The sequence below is a fragment of the Siniperca chuatsi genome, linkage group LG17, assembly GCF_020085105.1.
Source record: "Siniperca chuatsi isolate FFG_IHB_CAS linkage group LG17, ASM2008510v1, whole genome shotgun sequence".
Taxonomy (NCBI): Eukaryota; Metazoa; Chordata; class Actinopteri; order Centrarchiformes; family Sinipercidae; genus Siniperca; species Siniperca chuatsi.
In genome coordinates, this window is record NC_058058.1 from 18946202 (window position 1) to 18969819 (window position 23618).

General features: G+C 39.5%; 1 protein-coding gene across 17 annotated transcripts in view; it reads left to right on the forward strand.

Moving 5' to 3' along the window:
* Positions 1–23618, forward strand: part of adgrb2 (adhesion G protein-coupled receptor B2) — a 221784-nt gene that overhangs the window by 107656 nt on the left and 90510 nt on the right. For 16 of the 17 annotated variants that reach the window (XM_044172461.1, XM_044172465.1, XM_044172462.1 and 13 more), the window contains 9 exons: positions 6673–6834; positions 12135–12299; positions 12707–12871; positions 14165–14266; positions 16342–16448; positions 17447–17641; positions 18140–18208; positions 18628–18736; positions 19176–19322. In XM_044172461.1, coding sequence (XP_044028396.1) covers positions 6673–6834; positions 12135–12299; positions 12707–12871; positions 14165–14266; positions 16342–16448; positions 17447–17641; positions 18140–18208; positions 18628–18736; positions 19176–19322 — 1221 coding nt within the window. The remainder of the gene's footprint in view (positions 1–6672; positions 6835–12134; positions 12300–12706; positions 12872–14164; positions 14267–16341; positions 16449–17446; positions 17642–18139; positions 18209–18627; positions 18737–19175; positions 19323–23618) is intronic. The other variant, XM_044172464.1, reaches the window with a different exon arrangement.

The following is a 23618-nucleotide window of genomic DNA, read 5'->3' on the forward strand; positions in this document are numbered from 1 at the left end:
GAGTCCATCAATGTGCAATGCTACATCGATGCAGTACTCTATACAGACATTATAGCCTTCACCAGAATGGAGACGGCCAAGGTATCTGTTAGCTTCACAATGTGTTGCCTGTCCACTTGCATGGTTCGTGTAGCTGGACAGGATGAAGGAATATTCCTATGGATCATCAACATGGAATTTGTGGAATTGTTTGCATCTGGCTAGACCTCCCTGTCACCTGAGGAACTGCATCTGGGGTGGGGCTTTGCAAAGTAGATGAAAAACCTCATCAGTGATGTTCTTACCAAGATGGGCCATACCAAAATTAGCTATAGTTGACATGTTTAGCTTGCTCACTTTCTAGACAAAAAGGACACAATGGATCTCTTTGGTGCACCGCAGTAACAAGAGAGACTATTTGGAATATCAATCCTGCTGGCTACTCAGTAGAATCAAGAGAATCAAGTCTGAGCCAGATATGATATCAGACCATCTACTCCACTAGCTTTCTGCACCAGAACATGACAAAGAGGGTTATCGTTGATGTCCTGGCCCCTTACTATTTGCCGATTTGGGACTGACCATGGACCTGTCTAAGATACATATCAAAAAAGCCTGCATTGTTCCTTGAGAAAGGAAGCTAGGAATAGGAATGGTCCTATTCTGGTTGGCAGACAGTGGGGTAATCTCTAGGCTAACCTCTCTGAACCCAATAATGCCTAAGAGAGTGCATCACAGGAATATGGAACTAATGTCCTCCGTACACAGCCATTCTAATAATGATGTGTTTGAGGACAGACTTTTAAATTAAATATCCGGGCCCATAACTTCTCTGGGGACAGATAACTCAAAGCAAAGTGGGGCCGCTACGGTCTAAACGTCTGTGTCACAGCATGAGGTGTAGTCATCGGGCTTTAGCTGCCAAGTCTATAGAGCCCCACTTTTGGACAAGGCCTTTCCACTAGTTGCTCAATAGTTTGTGGATAAGGAATTTTTATAGGAAGCGGCATCCATAGGGTCGAATAGGCTTGCCCTAATCGTCATTGAACATTCAAGGTATCGTTGTATTCAGGTGTACAGGTTGTATATGTTTGTTGTGTGTATGTGTGTGTCATTTTGATGTGTAGTTTGTATTGTTTGTGTGTGTTGCGGCATAAGATGTGGGTGTTGTTTTGGCTTTGTTATTTAAGTGTCATTAATTACTTCAAGTGCATTTCATTATGCACCAATTTGCATTTGCTGTATGTCTATGTGAGAGTTCTGTGAGTTTGCATGAGTTTTCCATGTAAGTATGTTGTTGTGTACATTTTTAGCACACGTACGCATTCACATGTGAGTTAGGAGTCACTCAGTGGTGACTGATGCGAGAGGAACATTTTCCTTCCCTGTCGGTGCATATGCTAATCTTGTTTTTATGCAAATGTGCCAACGCGATTTGTATGTCTAAGTGCCTCATTTTCCATTCAGTGTCGATATTAATATCCTCAGCCATTCCTTTGATGGAATATTGGTTGCTGTGTTGTGTTCCGTTTATTATTTCATTTTTTTCCCCACTCCTCTGATGTTTCCTGACGTGGTTCTGGAGGGGTGTAGGGGCACTCCAGGGATTGCCTGAATGGGATCACACCAAATGCAAGTAGACTGGTAATGTGGGGGCGGTAGCAAAGAGACATTAAAGTGTTTAATGAACTTAATGTGATTTACTTTTGAAAAAAAAAATCATTTTGATTTTTTTTTTTTTACTTTGACTTTATTTTGGGTAGAATCTACATGCTTGTTTGACTTATTAATCTCTTTGCTGCTGGATTCAAGTCCTGTCTACCCTTGGTCCGATGGGGAGTCATAAACAAACATGTAGTACAGTACAGAGGCAGACATACAAGCACTCTAATCAGGACTGCAGTAATTTGAACTTTCAATTCAGTCACTAAAATCACAAATGAATACCTCTAGTACTATAAAAACTACACTCAACATACTAATGTAACACTTTCAATGTCAACAATGCTGCCAATAGGCTTGCTCTAAAATAAAATGCTCTTTAATGAAACTCCAGTTTGAGTTTTTAGAGAAAGTTGAGTATACATACAGAGGCACAGCTCATGCATACAAGCATGAGCTGTGCCTTTCAAACCTGCTGTTCAGAACATGACGGCCAGTAGAGGCAACTTCCTGATTTATCTCAAAGATCTGCAAGGGAAATGTTTTTAACCACGATCCTCTATTCTGTTTCATATGCATTTACTCGCAACCACAAATATACAAGACACACAAGCATAAGTAAACACACACATACACACACACTCACTTTCACAGTTTCTCCCAGAGTATCCTGAGGTGGGGAGAGTGCAGTCTGCATACTTAATTGGCTAGATGGGTGTGCCAGAATTTTCTATTCTGCTTTTTACCATTTATTTCTGTTTGTGCATAAGTTAGGACTTAGAAGTATGGGTGTGTTGTGAGTGTGGGTGGATATGTCTCTGGGCGCATCTCTGTGCATGCCTGTATGTGTGTCTGCACGAGTTAGGGAACATCAAAGAAAAGTAGCTCGGACAGAAAGCCAATGAAGTGAAAATGGACATTTTTTTCTCCACGTTTTTTATGGGTAAACTCTTATATTAAGGTGATACAGATAATCAATTTTAAGTAATGGTCTGGCTCTTGACAAAGCAAACTAGGCAGTAATTGGACTGGCAAATTAACTTTCTTTCTTTTTTTTTTTTTTAAATATGCGCTGAAGTATAAGGATTTCATGCCCCAAAGCGTTCAAAGTGAAGTAGTACCCCTACTTCTCTTCTATTTAGCTACTGCTCATTTGCCATAGACTCAGTGACATTTAAAACATGGAGTGGAACAATGGTGCATTATGAATACAGTATGTCTGGGTCTGTGCGAAGTCAAACGCTGCAACATCACATTTCCAGTAATCATTGAAGCAAGAGACTGAGGGTGCATGCAAGGATGCAGTCATGAACTCATTGCAGACTCATGCAGATGGCGAACACACAAACTTACACACGCACACACCCTCATACGTTGTTGTAAATAATGGAACCCCAGAGATGAAATTGCTGGTAATAATGGTAATAGTTAGGGTCAATATGATGCATGTGCCCTATCATAGACTATGCATTTCAAAAGCTAGAAATTAAAAGTTGATATCTTCATACAGCATGCATTATAATTCTATTTTATAATTGCATAGATTTTAAAGACATGTATAAAAGTCCTGCATCCTCATTACGCATAACCTTATTATCTGAAAGAGTGCTCTGCTAAGTGTGTGTGTATTATGTTTGAATAAAGGAGCATGGCCATTTTATCTTCTCTTTATTTGAACTTACTTACATTTGCATCAGAAACCCCAGCCAGTGTAAGTGAGTCTGTGTGCTCCCTTTTTAGCACATTTTTCAGCTACTTATTTTTCATGTACCTCTCAAAAAGCTGAATTTATGGAGTTCATGAACTTGATTTTGTGACCGGGTGTTACACAGATCTGTCACTCTGTTGTTTGATCAGCACTAATCAGTTTGTTATTTAATTCTTTTTTTCTGTGCTTGCTGCTGTATACATGCTCTTTTCCACCTCCCTCTGTGACTGCAACCCTGACTGCAATAAACTCCCTTTAATGTGCACAGTTGAACTAAAAGACGTGCTGTATTATGTTAATGTAGTTGTTGGTGTCAAGATAGACGACATATTTGATATAATTGCCCTGTGCTGCTTATGACTGGGAATCACTTGATGGGGGGAGTATTTACCTGCTCACCAATAGTTGGTGTAATACAATCCTAATCCCAGTATCTTAGGACATTTCTGTCATGTTTTTTCCTCTTTAATTTGATTATCTGCTTCTTCTATTTTCCTACCCTTGTTTCCATGTCCAACTGATATTTTCTCCTTTTAATGTGTCTTAGTCCCAAAGCTGCTTGAAGCTTGATTTTATAGGCGAATTGATTGGCTTTGCACAGTCAGACTTCAGATACACTTGTACTGGGTTTGAGAGATGGAGATTCAATTTGGATGAATAAGTAATGTCTTACAAGCATCCTGAAGTGTTGCAGTGAAAAAAACTGCAATTGGAAATAAGTCTGACTGACTTGTTTTTTTTTTTGTTTTTTTTTTCTCTGCTCATTATTGTATTAAGTTCTGGAGTCTCCTGAGAAGGGTTTGCAATTTGGAATGAGATACCCCCAAGAAATCTGCTTGCACTTTGAAGATGCCAGTTATATTTTATTACTTGCATGATTTATTCAATTGAATATTTAAGGGAATAAGTCTTGTTTCGTGTTTGAAACCAAAATATTTAGGATGACATACTTCAGCTCACTACAACAGCCAACAGCTGCATTAAAATACCACCTTTCAAATCAGTAACAAATGCAGCTACAACTTTTTCAGTTGTGAGTTGCACTAAATTGCAATTTCAAAGCTCAAAAATCTTTAATTTGGGGGCTGTTGAACACTTCAATCATGAAATAGTGTGTTTAAAAGAAAAATGAATACATTTAGAACTAGTTGTTTGTTGTTAGCTACAATATGACTTACAAATCCCAAAATGAATGTCTCAAACACCAGTAATATTTCAAATTCAGGATTGTGTTGCACCAGCTATTTGTAAATCTAATACTAAGTTTGTGTGCAAAGTTCTTCTTAAGGTCCTAGTAATTACTCGTTAGTTTAAATTATGGTTGCACCAGCAAGACTTGAGAAAGATCTAAGCTAGTAAGTACTTTAGTCATGTGAAAAAGTTGCTAGGAAACATTTGTAGCACTGTCCAATCAAAAGAAATCAACAGAGTTAACAGGAAGTCACTGCATCATCACAAGCTGTAACACAACTTCCTAATATAAGATTTTTAGGAGCCAAACATATCAAACCTAACAGCCAAATCTATGTAAAATGTATGACTTTATTGTATTTATATCTACATACGTGGAGAAACATTTGTGTTTCAGAGTAGTAGTAGTATTTAAGCAGTTTTGACTAATTGAGACATATCCGATTATGCTAACCTAGCCAACTCTCTCAACCACAATCTCTACAGAAGAACTTGTTTGTGTGGTGTTTCCCACATTTATTTTAAGTTGTGAGCAAATCTCTACTTAGTAAACACTTATGTTATAAGTAGTAGTTTTAACTCAAGAACAGCTGATGCAACTGGCTCCAGTTTCGCAAGGCCCACAAATCAGCTTACTTGAAAAAGCATTTCATTAAAATGAACAGTGCATTAACAAAAAGCGACACAAATGCTTATCAATGGATACAGTCTTGATGCTATTGCAACATATAGCCACTTTGTACAGCTTACTTACAGACACATTGATACAATGTGTTGTTGAATCTAAGGATGTCTCACTATTTACCAGCTCTCCATATCTCTGTACTTTTTAATACCACCGTCTTCTCCCTCTCTCTCAGCCTTCTACTCCTGCTCCTCTGAGCCTTCCTTCACAGAGTAGACTTAATTATTTATCGCCATGATTTATTTAGCTTTGCTCAACACAGGACCAGCAATCTCCATCCTGCTGTCTCTAAACCCCCCCCCGCGCCTCTGTCCCTCCCCCTCTCTATATCTTGCCTTCTATCTTTCTTCCTGCATCTCTCCAAATCTGCTCCTTTCTCTTTCTTCCATCTCTTTCAACATAGCTTAATCTCCTCTGGTCTCTCGCTGAACATTTCTGTATTTTCAAAATAACCTGCTTCTTTTCTGTGCTCTTTTTTTCATTCCAAAGTCGTTTGTGTTTTTTCAAATTTGCTTATAATCTCCTCTTTTTGTCATGTTCATCTGTTTTTATTCTCTCCCTTCGTGACATTCATTAACCAATCCTGTCATTCATCTTTTCTTTTTTGGAGTCTCCCATTGAACATTTCTTTTGCATTCTTTTCCCCCTAATATCTGTCTTTCCGTCATTATTCCCTCTAATCTCAGGTCAGATGTCTCCAAATGATTTTAGCAATTATTTTTGTGCATGTGTGTGCGTATGCATGTGTCTTTTCACATGGCAACAAGCTTCCAGTGTCACATAGATGAAATAAAAGATCAACATTCCTGCGAGAACTAGCATTCAGTAATCACAAGAGTAGTCTTGAAGTCACGTTCATTATCTGCAAAGTTTTTATGCAACTCTACTGCTCATTTATTCTATTTTGATTTATTTCAACTTCATCTGTTGCTAAAATGGGATGAGATGTGCAAGAAAGAGGAAAAAAGAGGAAAGACGAAGGAAAGAAGAGGAGAAACATTTTTTATGCTTTAATTAGTGTTTGAAGTGTTTGTAGTCATTGGAGTCTTTGGATCCTTTGATTCACTGTCTATAGTAACTGAAAGCTCTAATAATTTCAGAAGCAAACTTACCACATTCATTTCCTTGTCATGACTCGAGCTGCATAACTGCATGACTTCAAATGCCAGAATGTCCATTCCTACATTTTCTTTCATGAAGTAACATGTACTGTAAGTGCAGCTTCATTCTCAGTGTTTCTTTGCCTTTGTAATTGGAATGTTTTTGTGAAGGTCAGAAGGTCACCTCCTTTGTGTTCTTTAAGGAATGTGCTCAGACTCATTTAATGTCTCATGTTTCTCTCATTCTCTAACCCTCTTGCCTGCGATGGGATGCTCCACCACCTCCCTGCCTCATTCCTCATCCCCATGTTGTGTGTGTTTGTGCGTGTGTTTGTGGGTGTTTGCAGTGCATGGGCTGTGGGAGGAGTGGTCGTCATGGAGTCTATGCTCTGTGACCTGTGGGCGGGGCTCCAGGACGCGAACCAGGAAGTGTGTGAACGGAGGCGGGGCCGTGGCTTGTGGACGGCCCGACATTCAGACCAAACTCTGCAACATAGCAGTGTGTCCTGGTTAGTACCATCCCCATTTACATGATACACCCAGTCTCTCTCTCTCTTGGCCTCTCTGCCTATTCAAGCATGACTCTTCTTCTTTTTCTTCCAAATCACGAAAATCTAAACCAAACACAACTGGGTTACTATCACAGTTCTTGAATTTACATGCATATGCATTTGTATTTTGTGTTCTTCCATTATAGCTCTTGTAGTGAATTGTCTCTCTCCTCTGCTAAAATGTGGACTATTGCTGCATTCATGTCACGTCGTGCAGACTGTAATTATGAGAAGCTGAGTGGGAAAAAATGTTAGCCTTGAGTATCCTTGAAGTATTGGATATTGGTCATTTCTGACAGCTGTGATATCTTCCACTTGGTGAAAAGAACTACAAAAGTGTCAACAAACTGGTGGCTGCAAAAATGGCTGCAAAGCCACCATCGCTGGCAATTACATCAAAATAAAATTCCATACTGACACCAATAGAATCAATTCAGCTAAATTAAATAACTTCTTTGACTGATGAAACATATGGACAAGCAGTAGTTTGCTTATGTATTTGTTTATTTGTTATTGTTTTTCTTTTATTTTAATTTATTTCGAGTCACGTTAGCTGTCCAGACTGAAATATCACAACACCTATTAGATGTATTGCTAAGAGGATGGAGCCTAAAGACATCCCCTGACTTTTCTTCTAGTGCCACCATGAGGTCGACATTTATTGTTTTGAGTGAATTATTTTGACATGAAATATTGAATGGATTGCCATAAACTTTGGTACAGATATTCATGACATTCCCATCAGCCTCAAATGTACTTTATGTTTAATGCTAATTAGAAAATGTTAGCATGGTAACATGCTACACTAAGACATTAAACATGACAGACATTAGACATTGACATTAGACATTATCAACATGAGCATGTTAGCATGCTGATATTAGCATTTAGCCCAATGTACCACTGTCCCTAAGTACAGCCTCACCGAGCCGCTAGCCTCGCTGTTTATGCATAATCTTGTTTTTACACAGTTTAGGCACTAATTACCAATGTGGAGTATCAAGAAGTTTTTACCGTTCTTCTCGCTGCTGACATGGTGTGAATGCAGTATAATCCCCATCTTTTCTGCCTGCTTATGGTCGCTGCTTTAACTCCTGTATCCTCACTAGAGTTTTCAGTTCCGTATTCATTCGTGGTCAGCCATGAGATTCATGCCCACTTTTCAATCTCTCACTCAGTCATACAGAAGGATCGTAGCCTAGCAAAGCCTTTAGGTTGGACATCTATGATTCTTCCATGGTTGGCTTGATTTAGATTGCTGAGCAGTCCTGCAGTGGAGCTCTTCAGCTACTCTGAGATTACCTGTTAGGCCTATACCGCGTCGAGAACAGCAATAAGTCACCAGTGCAGCCCCATCTAATTCTGGTGTCGAGGGTACCTCATGACTTTATTCCAAACTGGCTCAGACTGTCCAGCTGAAACATCTTTATCAGGCTGCCTTAGAAGGGAATAGGACCGAGCAGCAATTTAAATAACGACACAATAGAGTGGACTCTGAAGAGTAGGGCAGGTTTTGACCAACAACTACTGTAGCCTATCACAGAACAGCTTTCTAGATGTCGACATCAACTTTAAATACCAACATCTGTAAATTTAATTTTGTATTTCAAGTGTCCCTTTAGGAAACCACTTACTTTAAAAGCATTGAGATTAGAATAGAATATTAATTTTAGTGATTTCATTTGTTACATTTTTTTGTTGGCAGAATATAAATAGTGTCTGCATAACGTTTAAATAATGAGATTAATGGACGCAGAGACACTAAAACATGAGACAGTTTATAACAACCTTGGTTGTTGCTTTGTGAATAATAACCTTTTTTTTTCCTGAATTGATTTCAGTCCGAGTGAGATTGTGTATGCTTGTATAGTATGTAATCACTCACTGGCTGAGCATTTATCACAGGGTAAGTGCTTTTTATTTATTATTGCTAAGGCAAAGAACCCTGTATCATTTTCCCCTGGTAAATGATGCAGGGATACATTCATATTTATATGAATGCTGCTGGAGCCTGTCTGGTCTAGAGCCCTTTTGTGTTCTCACCCCCTTTCTGGACTAATATGTATTTCTATTTTTTTGCTTTTTTGTTTTTATGTTTTTCAAAGCAGGGGTTTTATAAGGTTAATATTTAAATAAAACAAAACTGTCCCCATTGCCAGACATAGAGGCTGCAAAGTTATGTCTCGAAGACGGTGGAATAGGGAGACGTCGTAATCTAAAGTATGGCCTCCGGGATGTTTTGCCATGCTGTTTTGGGAACAGTGATGGAAAGAGAGGGTTTGGAAGAAAGGGTAGGCTCGTCCTTCAAGGGCCTTAAGGAAATCTGTGTATGTGTGACTTCATATGATTTATGTGTTCGTGTATGCATGTGTGAATCTATCACAACAGATTCCGCGTGCTTTTGGGAGTTCAAAGGCAATGGTGCTTTGAAATGATGAATACCAGCATAGGCCTTTTGGCACAAACGTCCACACATAGAGAATAGAGCTTTGATGGATCTTGTCTGTGTCTGTGTGTGTGTGTGTGTGTGTTTGTGTGTGTTTGTGTGCGTATGCATGTTTTTGTATGTGCCTCAGTGATTGGATCTCAATTGCCTTTAAATTCCTTGACAACTACTTTTTTTCTCACAATATATACTGTCAGTTCATAGCCAAGCATATGCAGGGATTACCAGCCATCTCTTAATTACAGGCAAATTAATAAATTGTGGCTTTGGCAAGAAAAAAATCTTCCTACCAGAGAGCTGCCATACTACATTCCTACTTTATTACAATGATGTAAATATGCTGTTGGTTTGTTGATATTCTTTTTGCTGGGAAACATCTTAGCATTGACTGTATGTCTAGCTCACCTTGAATGAATGTAACACACAGTAGTTCCTGCATATTGAAACTATTGCAATTAAAAAACTTTGACTTTGATTCACTTTGATTACTCAGGATCAGACTTGGGAAATGTCACATTCACACTTAAATTCTAGTTCACAGCTCATTCTGTGTATGTCAACCCCAACACAGTGTTGGCCCCAGCTAGTTGGAACACTGTTCGAGTCACACACTGCGTGATTGACCACATTACCAAGGAGAGTTGGCAATGCTTTCCCACTTGGGAGAACCAGACAAATACGTTTACTGCACTGTACTTCACTTTCTCTGCTACTTAAAGCCCCTGTGTAGAATGTGTACCTCAATTTTTCATTCTGAGCCCAAACAAGAACAGTTCTTACTTTGTATTGCGATTCTTGTTAATATAGAGACAAATAGACAGGCTACTGTACAATCCTACAGCACATACACGAAGCATCAACTGTTAGTTGAATGGCCATAAAGACAGGTTTCCTCTCTTTTACGCATCATAGTGGTCTGTTCAAATTTATGTGATTAAATGTTAGAGTTGCCCTAACTTAATTAATTCCACACATTTTCCAAAATACTTTTGTTGCTGTAACTACAAGAGCATACATAATGTATATATTTTCAGCATAGATTAGTCACTAGACACAAAAAATATGACCCCCTGCATCAGCTCGCCTTGACTGAAGGTTACATTGAAGAGAATGAATAATAATCAAACTTTAAACTGTATTAGTTGTAATCAAAATTTAAAGCTGCACATATATTTTATATGAACAATTGTTCAAATGATGCAATATGAAAGGAGTCACTTGTAGTGATATACCCGCAGAGAACTCTTACCCTGCTCTGCTTTCCTCAGCTCTATGGAGTCTTTTTGCTCATTGTATTGGTTTTTCTGCCTGCAACTTGTGTTGAACCTGTTATGGTTCAGTCCCATTGCCATTAACCTCCTTACCTGCAAAAACAAATCAAAGCATAGCTCAAGTCCGACATGAGTAACCTAACTGGAGGCAACACATGAGTTGGATTTGTTTTTTTCAACATAAGTTACATTGCTGCCAACAGAAGGAGGCATTTGTTTGAGGTATTGTTACTCAATTCAAATTATTATCTCTAGGAATGTGTGTTTGTGTGATTCTAGTAGAGCAAGCCTAAAAAATGTATTTGAGAATAACAATTGACTATTCGGTGCAAGTAATTGCTGGGTAAAGTAAGCCACGATTGGTGTGACAATATTACAAAAAAATGTTACAAAATGGCTCTTTTATGGTAACTACTGCTACAGGTCAAAATATCGATATCACCCTCTCAAGACATTCAACTGGTCCAATAAAACAGTTGGACAGTAGTAATACAGATGCATTATCAAGCTTTTGTTGACCATTTAGGATACAAGTGTGCTAGCATGTTGTCCAAGATGTCAAACGACAAGATTTGTGTATTTTCACAGCAGTTTTTGGTCTACAAGGTTTTGGCAATTATTAGAAACTAGGAAACACTAACAATTCTAACAATATGATATTGAGTCCCAGTATTCTGAAATACAAACGGACATGGTCCAATCAAAAGTACGGATCAAAAACAGTGAAGAAATAATTTGCTCTCATGAATTGACACAGTATACATTATGTTTTTTTCTGTGACACAGATCCTCAAACTATTACTAGCTTTGAAGTTGATGACATACCAAAAATCTTTGACTACACACACTATAAATTATTAATCTGCCTGTTTTTGATTAATATAATTTTTTTTTTCCATTTTGGATATTTTATTTGACAACTCAATTACTCCAGCAACGGTCCCTTATTAAAAGGGACAGTGGGGGCTTTGATTACACCTGTGCATGTCATCAGGCTTTGGTTAAGTTATTTGGTATTCATGCATCGTCTGACAGGCAGTACTGGATTGTACTGAAATTGTTATTTTTTTCATGTATCTATTTCTGCGCAAACACCAGTCAAGAGTTGAAATGTGTTGCCTTTCTAATAACACTTTGAATGAAAATCCAACCGACTGTACTCTGTATGAACTCTTTAAAACAAAGCATGAAAGGAATTGTAATCAGCTATTTCAAAACAGACTGAAATATTTAAAATGTCCATAGAACCATGAAGTGTGTTTTGTTTGCTTGCTGCTATTTATGGAAAACCAAATAGCCTCTGTAATTTATTTGTTTTCTGTCCTAACTCATTCTATATTATGTTTACTTGTAGCATACTCACTTTCTCTGCTCTGTATCTTTTCTCCTTTTGCACCCATCTTTTCCCATACATCCTCTTTGCTATCCTTCAAAAATCTGGATCAATTTATCCTGATTTCCCTGTGTCTCTCAAAATCTTCTTCCTTCTACCTTCATCCATTTTCCTGGGTCTTCTTCCATCTCCCTTTCCCTCTGTCCAGTGGAGGGCCAGTGGTTGGAGTGGGGGCCGTGGTCGGGATGCAGTGTGACTTGCAACACAGGAACCCAACAGAGGCAGAGACGCTGCAGTGCGTCAGTGCACGGCTGGGCTGAATGTAAGGGCCCCCATCAGGAGAGCAGAGACTGCACCAACCCTTCCTGCAGTGGTAAGGTGTACAAATTAATGCTTAGTATTCACCCTCACATGCTGTCAAACACCATTATGCAAACATGGAACATGCATTATATAAAGGTATCTGTATGGTCTTCTCTGATCGGTGTTCCACATACCAGGAATTTGTGTGTTGGGTCCCAGTTTGGCTTGCTAGTCTGTTACACTACATACTAGTGTAATGTAAAGAACCTGAGCCCCAGAATGGGCTCGTATTGACTTAATTTGGGTACCACACAAAAAAATACAAAAGTTTAGAAACTGCCGCCTTAGATTGTAATCTAAATGTACTATTCATCAACAACTCCGCTTTGTTTTTCACCTTACATGCCGCTCACGTTCCCTCCCACATTTCCTCCCTGCTCCCTAATCTTCACCGGCAGTGCTTTGCTCCTGTTCTAGGTGGAGGTAACTGGGGCAGCTGGAACCACTGGAGTCTCTGCAGCAAGACATGTGACTCCGGTTGGCAGCGTCGCTTCAGGATGTGTGAGGGCACCGGAATACAGGGCTACCCCTGCGATGGCTCGGGAGAGGAGGTCCGGTCCTGTAACGAGAAGAAATGCCCTGGTCAGTGACTCTGTGAATGTGTGTGTGTGAGTGAGAGCTGAGAAAATGAGGGAGAACTACAGTATATATGCTTATTTATATATTATTCATGCTTGAAAAGTCTGTACAAACACTTTTTGCCTTAGACATTATTTTTCTTTTTGGCTGCATTTCTCTGCATGCCTCTCCTAGTGGATCCCTGACAGAGACAAAAGAGTGTGTGTATTAGTGTGTGTGCCCAATCTCCATATGCACAGTATTGGTAAGGCAGAATGGAAGTGATTCCCAGTGGTTCGCACCACAGCCAAAGGCTTCTATCTCAATTTCAGAACTGCGCTCTTCTCATCTTTATCTGTCTCTTGTCTATCTTCCTGTCAATTCACATACTCATCCATCTTTACCTCTTCATTGATTTTGCATGTCCTTACCTTGTGGTGTTCTCTTTTTATCCTCTCTATTTACCTGAGAGGTACTCCATTTCTCCTTTTATCTTTCCTCTTTAACATTGTTTTCATTGCACTAATCTCACTCACTTTCTCTTGCTTGCTTTCACTCTTTCTGTGTTTCTCTGCCTGGTAGAAGGGGAGATGTTCAATGTCCGAGTGTCAGCCACTACAGGAAACAGTGTGGTTTAATAAGTATACCTCTTGACTGAAGCTGTGTGTGCTATACAAGTGAATATACAAGTGTATTTTCTGTACAAGCCTGAATGCCACATTACAGTACAGTACATGCTTACAGTGAGCTCTGACAGGCTACAAATGATAAACTTTAGAGTGCAGCCTCCACCATGGACCCCTTAGTTTTGAGTAGCTCTCAAGCCTTTTTTACACAAGACAGGGATCTTGTCTGTTGGCATTGCAGGGGAACATCATATAATATTTTCTCTCTTTCTGTGTTTCTCTCTCTCTTCGCTCTCCGTCCCTCTTCATCTCTCTGCATCGCCTCTGCCAACACTCGTCTGCCCCCTCGGAATATCTTCAGAGCGCTCTCCCCCGTTTTTTCATCAGGGTTATGAAAGAGAGGGAGGGGGGGAAAACAGATGAATAAAGAGAGGGGGTAAGATGAAGAGGGAATGAGATACTGTACTGAGGCAGTGACACTGACAGAGAGCACTGAGCAATGTAGCCTACAAGGGAATAAGATTGGTAGCTGCTGCAGGAGAACATTGATTTGAATCTTGTTTTTTGTGCTTTTCTGTCTCCCTTTTTTTCGCTATGTATGTGTCTGTGGGAGTGTGTGCGTGGTGATTTTTCTTTTTCTGTGTGCCTGCGAGACTGCGCTTCATTTCACTTTTTCTGTGTATTTCTACAGCTCCTCATGAGATATGTAGAGACGAGCATCTTCTCTCTATGTCATGGAAGAGAGCCTCAGCTGGAGAAACTGTCTACAACAAGTGTCCAACTAATGCCACTGGTCAGTCACATGAAATGCTGTAGCCAACATGTGTTAGCTGTTAGCAAGTTTCAATCAAGCTTGTGATTCTTTTTGTCCTGGAGTTTTTAGTATAAATCAAAGTTGACGACAATACAATACAATACACAACACAAATGTGGCTCAAACTGTAGCCAGTTCATATAAGAAACATGGACAAGATGCCAACCAGTCTTAAGCTAGTATTGAAAAATGTCTAACAGGCCTAAAAAATGTCTAAGAGGAGGAGAAACAGAAGTTCATCCCATGAATGTACGTTAGCACCCAGTAGTTAACATGTGCAGTGCTAGCTAAAGTGAGAGAAAGAAATAATCTACAAAAACTATACTTACAGTATAATCAACAGAAAATACAAGTGAAGAAAGTTTTGAAAATGTCCAACAGGACTAAAAAATATCCAACAGGAGCAACAGAAGTTTGTTAGCCCCACAAATGTACATTAGAACCCGGTAGTTAGCATGAGCAGCAGCTACAGTGAGAGGAAATGAAGAACCTACAGAAAATCATACCTAGTCAACAGAAAATCCATGGGAAGAAAAAACTGAAAATGTCCAACAGGCTTTAACAAATGTCCAACAGGAGCAACAAAAGTTTGATAGTTCCAAGAATGTATGCTAGCACCCATTAGTTAGCAAGAGCAGAGCTAGCTAAAGTGAGAGAAAAAAAGAACCTATAGAACCTCATGCTTAATCAACAGAAATCCAAGGAAAGAAAAATAAAGAAAAGTCCAATATGCATAAAAATTGTACAACAGTAGATGTTTGTCAGCTCCATGGGAGACAAAAAACCTTAATGTGCTGCTTCTAATGTTTGACTGTTAAGTAACCTTTGGTAAATACAGTGTGACAACAGCACAACAATTGTTTCATTAGTACCAAAGAAAAAATTGTAAAAGAGATAATTATAATCATTCAAAATTCGATGTGCTCCTATATCTGGGACAAATAGCGACTCAGATTAATTTAAATGCTGGAATTGATGTCTAAGGCTCATCAAAAATGTTTGTTTTTTTTAACTATTTTGAGCTCTAGTATACAGAGACAGTCATTATACCATTCCCAACACAAAACAAACCTTATTTGTGTATTACTTATCACGGTAAGTAATACACAAATAGTAATATTAATGTTAATCTGAACTTCAGAGTTTCTCAAACAGCTAGCTCCCAGACCTTTTCTCTTAACTTCCAAAAGCAGAAACAAAATAAAACCTTGACTTTGGCACTTTCTCCTTCTGTATTTAAGCCAAGAGCAGATGTGGTTCAGAATGCCTCTAATATAAATGTGTTTCTACATCTTTCAAACTTTGGCACTGGCTCTGACATCAAAACATACCTGCGTGAATCTGGTAGCCTGCCAGTAAAACATTATAGCTTAAAGAACATCACATTTAAGGTAAATCAATGTATTAAATTTAATTAACCGAGGAAACTTTACAGTTTATTTATGTCAATCTATTACTCATAAAAAGGCAGAGCCAGGATTCAGCAAGTGCATATTTATTTGGCTATGGAAAAGGTTTTGTCTCAGTAAAGTATTTTGGCAGCCTTCACAAGTTCATCTGCTGGCTGCCAGGTGAAAACAGCTAGCATGTATGAGCTGCCAAACACTGTGAAACTGCTACAAATGAAATACTTGGTAGCTGTAACTATCCTCAATAATATTTTACTCCAAGAAAAGGCAAATTCACAAAATTGACCTTTGCTTTTATTTTTTAATAAGTGTCAATATTATAAATGTGCTGTGGTTTCCCTCTATCTATTAAAATTCATCAAGCAGACACCCTGACAACCAGACAACCTTAATGTTGTGATAAATGGCAATACCTCTCAGTTTAAGAATTCAAGCAAAATATTTATGTATTTTCTTATGTAAAGTACGACATTTTTTCTCAATTTCTGCATTATGTATATCATATTTATGCATAGCAGCAGGTTCTTTGACTGTGAATGGACACCATATTAACAGTAATAGATTATGATGTGTTCTTGGGCAGGTTTAATTTCAAAATTTGATAAATTCCCAGTAAAGTATTTGTCTCTCTTTCTCTCTTTCTAGGATCTGCTAGTCGTCGTTGCATGCTGGACAATAATGGAGTTGCTTTCTGGGGTCCTCCGAGCTTCGCCAGATGCATCTCACTTGAATATAGATATTTACATTTATCTGTAAGTTCCCCTTTAACAAATAAGTACTCCCAGACTCAGAAAGTCTTTCTACAAAATTGATTTTTTTTATAATCCTCAGCAAGAAAAAAAAAAGATTACATCATTTGAGGCAGTTAGTTGCAGTTTCGCCCTGTATCATAACTCAGCCTCATCAAACTTGTCTCTCTCATTAGTGAATTTATGAGTAAGTGAAGGCTCCATCTGTTTTTAAAAGTTAGTCTCTGCCTCAATTCCCCCTTTTTCATCCATCATGTACCTCTGTTCAACTTTCTTTTTAAAAAGGTTTACTCAAAATAGAGGCATGTCTTTACTCAAGGCTTGCCAGTATCTCTAATTAGCTTTAGCAGAGCTTTGTGCTCGCACTTATCAATTAATGAACATAGCTAATGAATGTGTTCATCAGCCAGACTGTTTTCCTGCTCTGTGAACTTCAACCTTTTCCATCTCTTCAATGATGGCGGAAGGAGATGGAGGTCAGGAAGTGTGCGTGGCAGAGCTGATTGCACTGTTAGCTACTGTTCCAACCTTTCATTAACACCAGGAGTCAATAATTAATTTTCTGTTATTGTTGTTATCTTGTGTTCTTCCAGGCTCTGTCTCTCTCTCTGCATTTTACATACACACACAGTCTTGCTTTCTGTATCTCTGAAGTGATGAAATCCAATTTCTGCCTGAGAGTTCTGCTAGGACCTCTTTTTGTTTGCCTATTTTAAGCACAAGCACCAAAATTCAACCATGTACGTACATACTCCTGTCTTGAAACATCCCCCTCGGCTCACATCTAAAACATTCCTGTGATTTTTTTGGGGGAAAAAAACATGATCTTTGGTTTGTTTGGTCTTGCTTATTTCTGACATTTTTACCAGCTACATATTTTGAATAAGAACATGTGTACTACAGTAAGTGCCAACAGGCATGCATTTTATCAGCTTGACTGTAAGCTGCAGAGGTGAAACCATCAGTTGTCCTCAATTTCTGTCTCTTTCTACGCATTGTAGTTACGAGAGCATCTCGCGAAGGGTCAGAGGACCCTGGCTGGGGAGGGCATGTCTCAGATCGTAAGGAGTCTCCTGGAGCTCTTGCAGAGGAGGAGCTACTACAGTGGCGACCTTCTCTTTTCCACGGAGATTCTGCGAAATGTGACGGACACCTTCAAAAGAGCAACCTACATCCCAGCTCCCGACGACGTGCAGGTAAGCAGAGCCACAGAGCCTTCTCTTGAAGCCCCCTCAAGTCACAAACCATACAAAACAAGCAGTCACAGACACACTCTCACATGCAGACACACTTGCAACACCTCCAAATTTATTCAATGTAGGAGCTCCACTTTCTACTGCACGGGGTGTGCATAACAATGAACTACAGCTGCACAGTAGCTATAGCCTCAAAGGGGATTTTTTAGCTTTTCACTGCCTGTAAGAGAGCAAAATGCTCCTGTCTCAGTCAGTCATTTGACAGACATTATTTTATGTTTTACAATATGCCTATGTACAGAGGACTACTGTACTACACTTGACAGAGAATAAACTGCAGTACTGCTGCACTTCTAATGGTTGGTGGGTGCATGTTATACATAATATCGGACTATGGCTAACACTTTATAGTGTGCATGCAAACACATACAAATGAGATAACAAAATCGAATGGCCATGCTGCATTAACAACTGAGTACTTCTTCATCTTGTGTCTAGAAATTCTTCCAGATAGTCAGCCACATGTTGGACATAGAAAATCTAGAGAAATGGGAAGATGCTCACCAGGTAAAGCCTTCTATGTGTGTGTATGTTGTGTTACTGTATGTGTGCCTCTATACACCTCTTTACCATAATCAGTGACTGCCTTCTACTGTACCAATTTTCCTCAATGTGTGTGTGTGTGTGTGTGTGTGTGTGTGTGTGTGTGTGTGTGTGTGTGTGTTTGTGTGTGACCCAGCTTGATGCCCTTGAGTCGAGGTGTATTTATTTGCCATCTGGACACAATAAACAAGCAACCTAATATGATATTATATCCCATGTGGTTAAAATTTACCGCCAGGGAACACATTCAGTGGTCTAGATAGTGCAATGAATAAAAATGTGTCAATGGGTGAGACATATCCCATAGAAAGTTGGCCATGGATTATAATTATGAAGACATCCTAATCGATATTCACCTCTCTTTTTCATCCCTCCATCCACAGGTCGCTCCCGGTGCTGCTTTGCTGATGAGGATATTAGAAGATTTCATTCACTTCATTGGAGAATCCCAGAAGCCTTTCCAGAGTTTCCTAGTGGTTACCAACAACCTCAGTAAGTATCACACAATGTTGTCACGTGACAAGGCACGGCAGAGACAGATACAAGATTTGTTCACACCAATCTCAATGTCACAAAGACATTCACTTATTTAGATATTCTATAGAATTAAGGTCAGAATTTGGGTGTGAATTTTTACTATTCTTTATCTTCAGTCAAGCTCAGCCATGATCTTTTTTATCATATCAAAACCACTGCCAAATGATCCATTTTAACTTTGTCATTTATTGACTGACTTCCAAAAAACCCTTGTTTTTTAAGATGTCTTACCTAATTTATGAATTGTAACACTAAAAGTTACTTTTTAAGCATTTGTTGCACTGTTACTTTTATCGTTTTTTGCTCACCTTATCTTTAGCCAGTGTTCTTTGTTTTAGCCCCAATTTTCCACTGCAGTGAGTTTGAAATGTTTTTGGTATCTCTTGTTTGTCAGTGATAACCATCCAGAGAGAGCCAGTATCAGCAGTTTCCAGCGATATCAACTTCCCCATGAAGGGCCGGAGAGGGATGAAGGACTGGGCCAGAACAGCAGAGGACAAGCTCTACATCCCTAAAGAGGTCTTCACCACCCCAACTGAAGGTAGGAGAACTAAGACAGATATCCACTACTCAGGGTTTGTCCAAACGTTGGGCTTTTTGGTACCAATCTGTACCACTCAGTCTGTTAGACGGTCATCCTATGTACTGTACATAAAACGCAAGATCAGTTGTATTTGTTTCAAGGGTTTTTCTAGAAACAATTACCAACTAGATCTGCAAGCAAGTATTCCAAGGTCCAAGAAGAAAGGCCATCACTAAAAAGGGTTTAAATCGGTGGTTTAATACATATTTGCTTTTATGCTTGGGCAGGCTGAGATGCCCTCCTGCAGTGCACACTGCTAAGATCTGACCCAGCCCTGGTGCTTGTTTCAAGGCTTTTTCTAAGAACAATAAAGATGGATGGAAGAATCAAGGCACAACAAACAGATCTCACCATTAATACCAAAATTAGGCTGATGATGTTATTTTTAGAGCAAACAGCAGTTATAGAAGTCTGTCTTAAGTCAGGTTTGAGCACTAAGCTCATAACCATGATTTGGATCTTTTTTGTTGTCATCCTCACTCTCAGTCTTGAATCCTAGATATATGAGGGCCTGTTATCACCCCACTCAACCCTCTCTTCAGCCAAGGTCAGACATAAAGTTATCCCAGTGCGAATTCTCACATTCAGAGATGTGTCTCATAGAAGGAGTTGGAGGGTAATGCTGGGAAGGATTTGGACTGTAAAGAGGCCCAGGAGGGCTTCTCAAGAAGCTGCAGATCTTTCATCTGTGAAGAAGTGGGCTGCATGCCCTTGAGAGCATCAACTCCTCATACAATTTTGAAATATGTCTCTCCACTTTTAGCAACTCAAGAAAGTTAGCTGCTGTGACCCCCCCCATGTGGTTTCAAGTAAAGCCAAGAAACAAGCAAAGTGATTGTCCAAATGCACACCAAGACATAAAGGTGGAGGATAATATAAAGAGAAAGAAGACACCAGGAAGCATAGGAGCTCAAGTTGTAAAGGGGAAACAAAGGGACTTAAGAGTGGGGAGAAAGTGGTTTATATTAGATAAGAGAATAACTGTGGAAGATGAGATCCACTACCGACGAAAGCAAAGGTCACATCCCACAGGAAATTACACTGGCAGACTTCCTGTCTGGCACCCCGTCCCCTGCCCAAATTAAAGTTCAGAGAGGCTGCAGGACGAGAGAGCAGAGCTGTCTCTGACCTCTGACTTGTGCTGATGACACAGACTTTCTTTGATTGGCGTTCAAGACATCGTGTATGCTAACCTCAGGGCATATCACCTCAACTCACCTACTCTCTCTATCTCTTTATTACGAACAATGTAATATGCTCATTTTGTGCTCTTCTTCTAAACCATCTACCATCTAACCATCCACCTTACTTTTATGTAACAGAACATTTTTACGAGTTGGCCGTCAGTGGTTTTGTTCAAGTTGTTTTTCCAGATTTTATGGAACAGCAAATTCAAATATCTCAAAGGATGAATGTTAGGCTGGAGACAAAAGGGTGTTAGCTAGACCTTTAATGCTGCGGCATTGTGATATTGTCTTTCTTATTCTCCATTCATCCTGCCTTTCTGTTTTACTTTACAGCTTTTGTGCTTTTTTCCGCCATCTCGATTTTTTTGTCCATTATCCTCATAGTTTGTGATGGTGAATGTTTTGTCTCTTGCGGTGCTTGTAGTGTAATAAAAGTGACCGGCTGCATCACATTTACTTGGCCATTTTCTCATATGATATTCAGCACATGACATTGCCATTTCAGCGCATGCTATTTGGTAAATTGTTTGATCCAAACTGTATATAGCCTTATGAGTTAGGAAATTATTAGTACTTTTTGCCCCTGTGGGAGCTCTGCCTCTTCCCATTGGCAGTCCATAAGTTGAGGTCTTCAGTTGATTGCTATCTGTTTGATTGGTTCATTTACCCCATAATGAAAGTCTATCTCAGATGGACAGCTTGAACATGCTCATAAAGGCTCATTGGCACCTTTGTGTGTGCACGTGTGCACACAGTTGCACATACACACAGCCAATTGATAGGTTCATGAATCGCTTCACTGGGCAGAGGCTGGGACCGTTCTTCACTGATTTTCGAGGTGACAAACTCCCTCTCTCTCTCCACTCTCTCTATTTCTCTCACAAACACACATGCATGCACTCACTCTGTCTTGCAGCCATGCACACACTTAATCCAACCATACAAGCCAGCAATGACATATGTCATGGCATATTTCAAATACACCATTGCTAGCACATGCATACGATTATGCACCGTTAACTTTGAAGTATTACTCAAGCAAGAACACCAACCACATGCGCTCTACTCTCTAAAAATGTGTTAAAGACTGACTTTCTTATTTACAATTTTAACTGTGTTGAGTTTCAAAATATCACCAGTGAGCTGGAAATTTTACGATTTGGGGTCACTAGTTGGTGCTGAGATAAAAGAAATAGGCCACTTTGTTCTTTTGATGAGTGTGAGATGAGAAGATTGACACCATTCTCATGTCTGTGCATTAAGTACAGAGCTGCAACCACGAGGTGAATAGCCTAGCTTAGCTCAAAAACTGGAGGCATGGGGAGCTAGCCCCCTAGCTAGCCCCCCACTACTACATCTAACTAATTACTAATTAAAGCATATCTCATTTCTTTAATCGACACACAAAACAGAACTCTAAGAATGACTATTTGGCATTTGGCAACCTCACAATGACAATAAGACAAGACTTCAGGAAGTCACTGCACCCAGCTTTTGTTCACCAATAAATATTTATAGCGTGTAAAGCCCCGTAAAACCACAACTTGTCATTTTTACATTTCTGTTTCTACAGGAGATACAGTGTGTTAATTAGTTAGCTTTGGAGATGTTGGCGTGTTTTTGAACTTTGGACAAAGCCAGACTGGCAATTTACCCCTTGCTTCCCATATAGCTAAACTAAGCTAATAATCTCCTGGCTCCAGCTTCACACGTAATGCACAGACATACAAGTGCTACTGATCTTCTCATTTACCTCTTGGCAAAAAGTGATAGGTGTATTTCCCAAATTGGCTAACTATTTCTATAAGACTCAGCAGCTTGACCACTTTAGAATGATTTAAAATTAAATTAACAGACATTTAGTATGGAATGATAAGTTATATAGGACATTTTAGTGCAAATAATAAAATCACTGACCCTAAAAAGGTAGCACTGCAGTCAGTTAATGTTTCTGAGCTTGAGCATATTAGCCTGTCAGTCTGTTCAACTGGGCAAAAGTAATGCTATTCTACAGTACTTTAACTTCTTAACATTTTCAGTGCATTTTTGTGGACAAACGTGCAGAAGAAAGAAACCAGGAAGGAATGAAGAGAGTAACTCACATGGAACTGTTTGGATGGAGCTTTCGATCTTTGATTAAAACCATAAATTATGGCTTAGCATCAACTCCAAGCATATCTTTTGCTGACAAATGGCATATTAAAGTTCACAGCTGGTGACTGGTGGTTTGCCATTTTGCTGGATTACAGCTGACCACCAATCATTTAGATGTTCAGCAAGCGAAGAGTGACGAAAAGTCTTTTCATGGGAAATTAGAGTTTTGTGATTGAGTGCTTTTGTGGTATTAATCATCCTCAAGTGTAGGACTGCCACCCCCTCACACACTGATTTACCATTTACCCACAATACACTGACTTTCTCATTTGCATGCCTTTGCAGACACTGTCCAATTAGGATCCATCACACTCACAGGCTTTCTCATGCTGACTTTGATCTGTTTTTTGCCTTCTCACAGTCTCACAATTGCTTTTTTTTCCACTGCAGAGATCTTTTTGTCTCTTCCTTTTTCTCTCCTCGTGTGTCTTGCATAGCTATCTCTCTTCCTGAGTATTACCTCTTAGGCAACAGGCAGACAGATTTTGGATGAGTCACCCAGTAAGTCTGATACCATCAGCCCCCTCTGTCTCGTCCTCTCCCCGTCTCTGTGCCGATGCTAGTCTGTCGCTTCTCTCAGCCTAAAAGGGCAAAGGAGGGAGTGGCATCTCTCAACATGAACTCTTTCCCTCTTACTTTTCCTCTCTGCTTCCTTCCGCCTCCCTCACTCGAGACAAAGTGACATTTACAGTCGGGCACTACGTCTCTTTGGGAGCCCCTGCTCTTTTTGGTGAAAGAACACTGAAGGGAGCGATGGAAGGCAAGGGGCTGTAAAGGACTATTGAAAAGGATGGAAAAGTTTAAGAGTGGGTTGGACAATGGCAACAACAACAGAGGAGGATGAGAGGGGCAAATTGAAAAGAAAAGGGATTTGAAATAAAGGAAGAAGAGAGAACATTGAAGAGAAGAATGT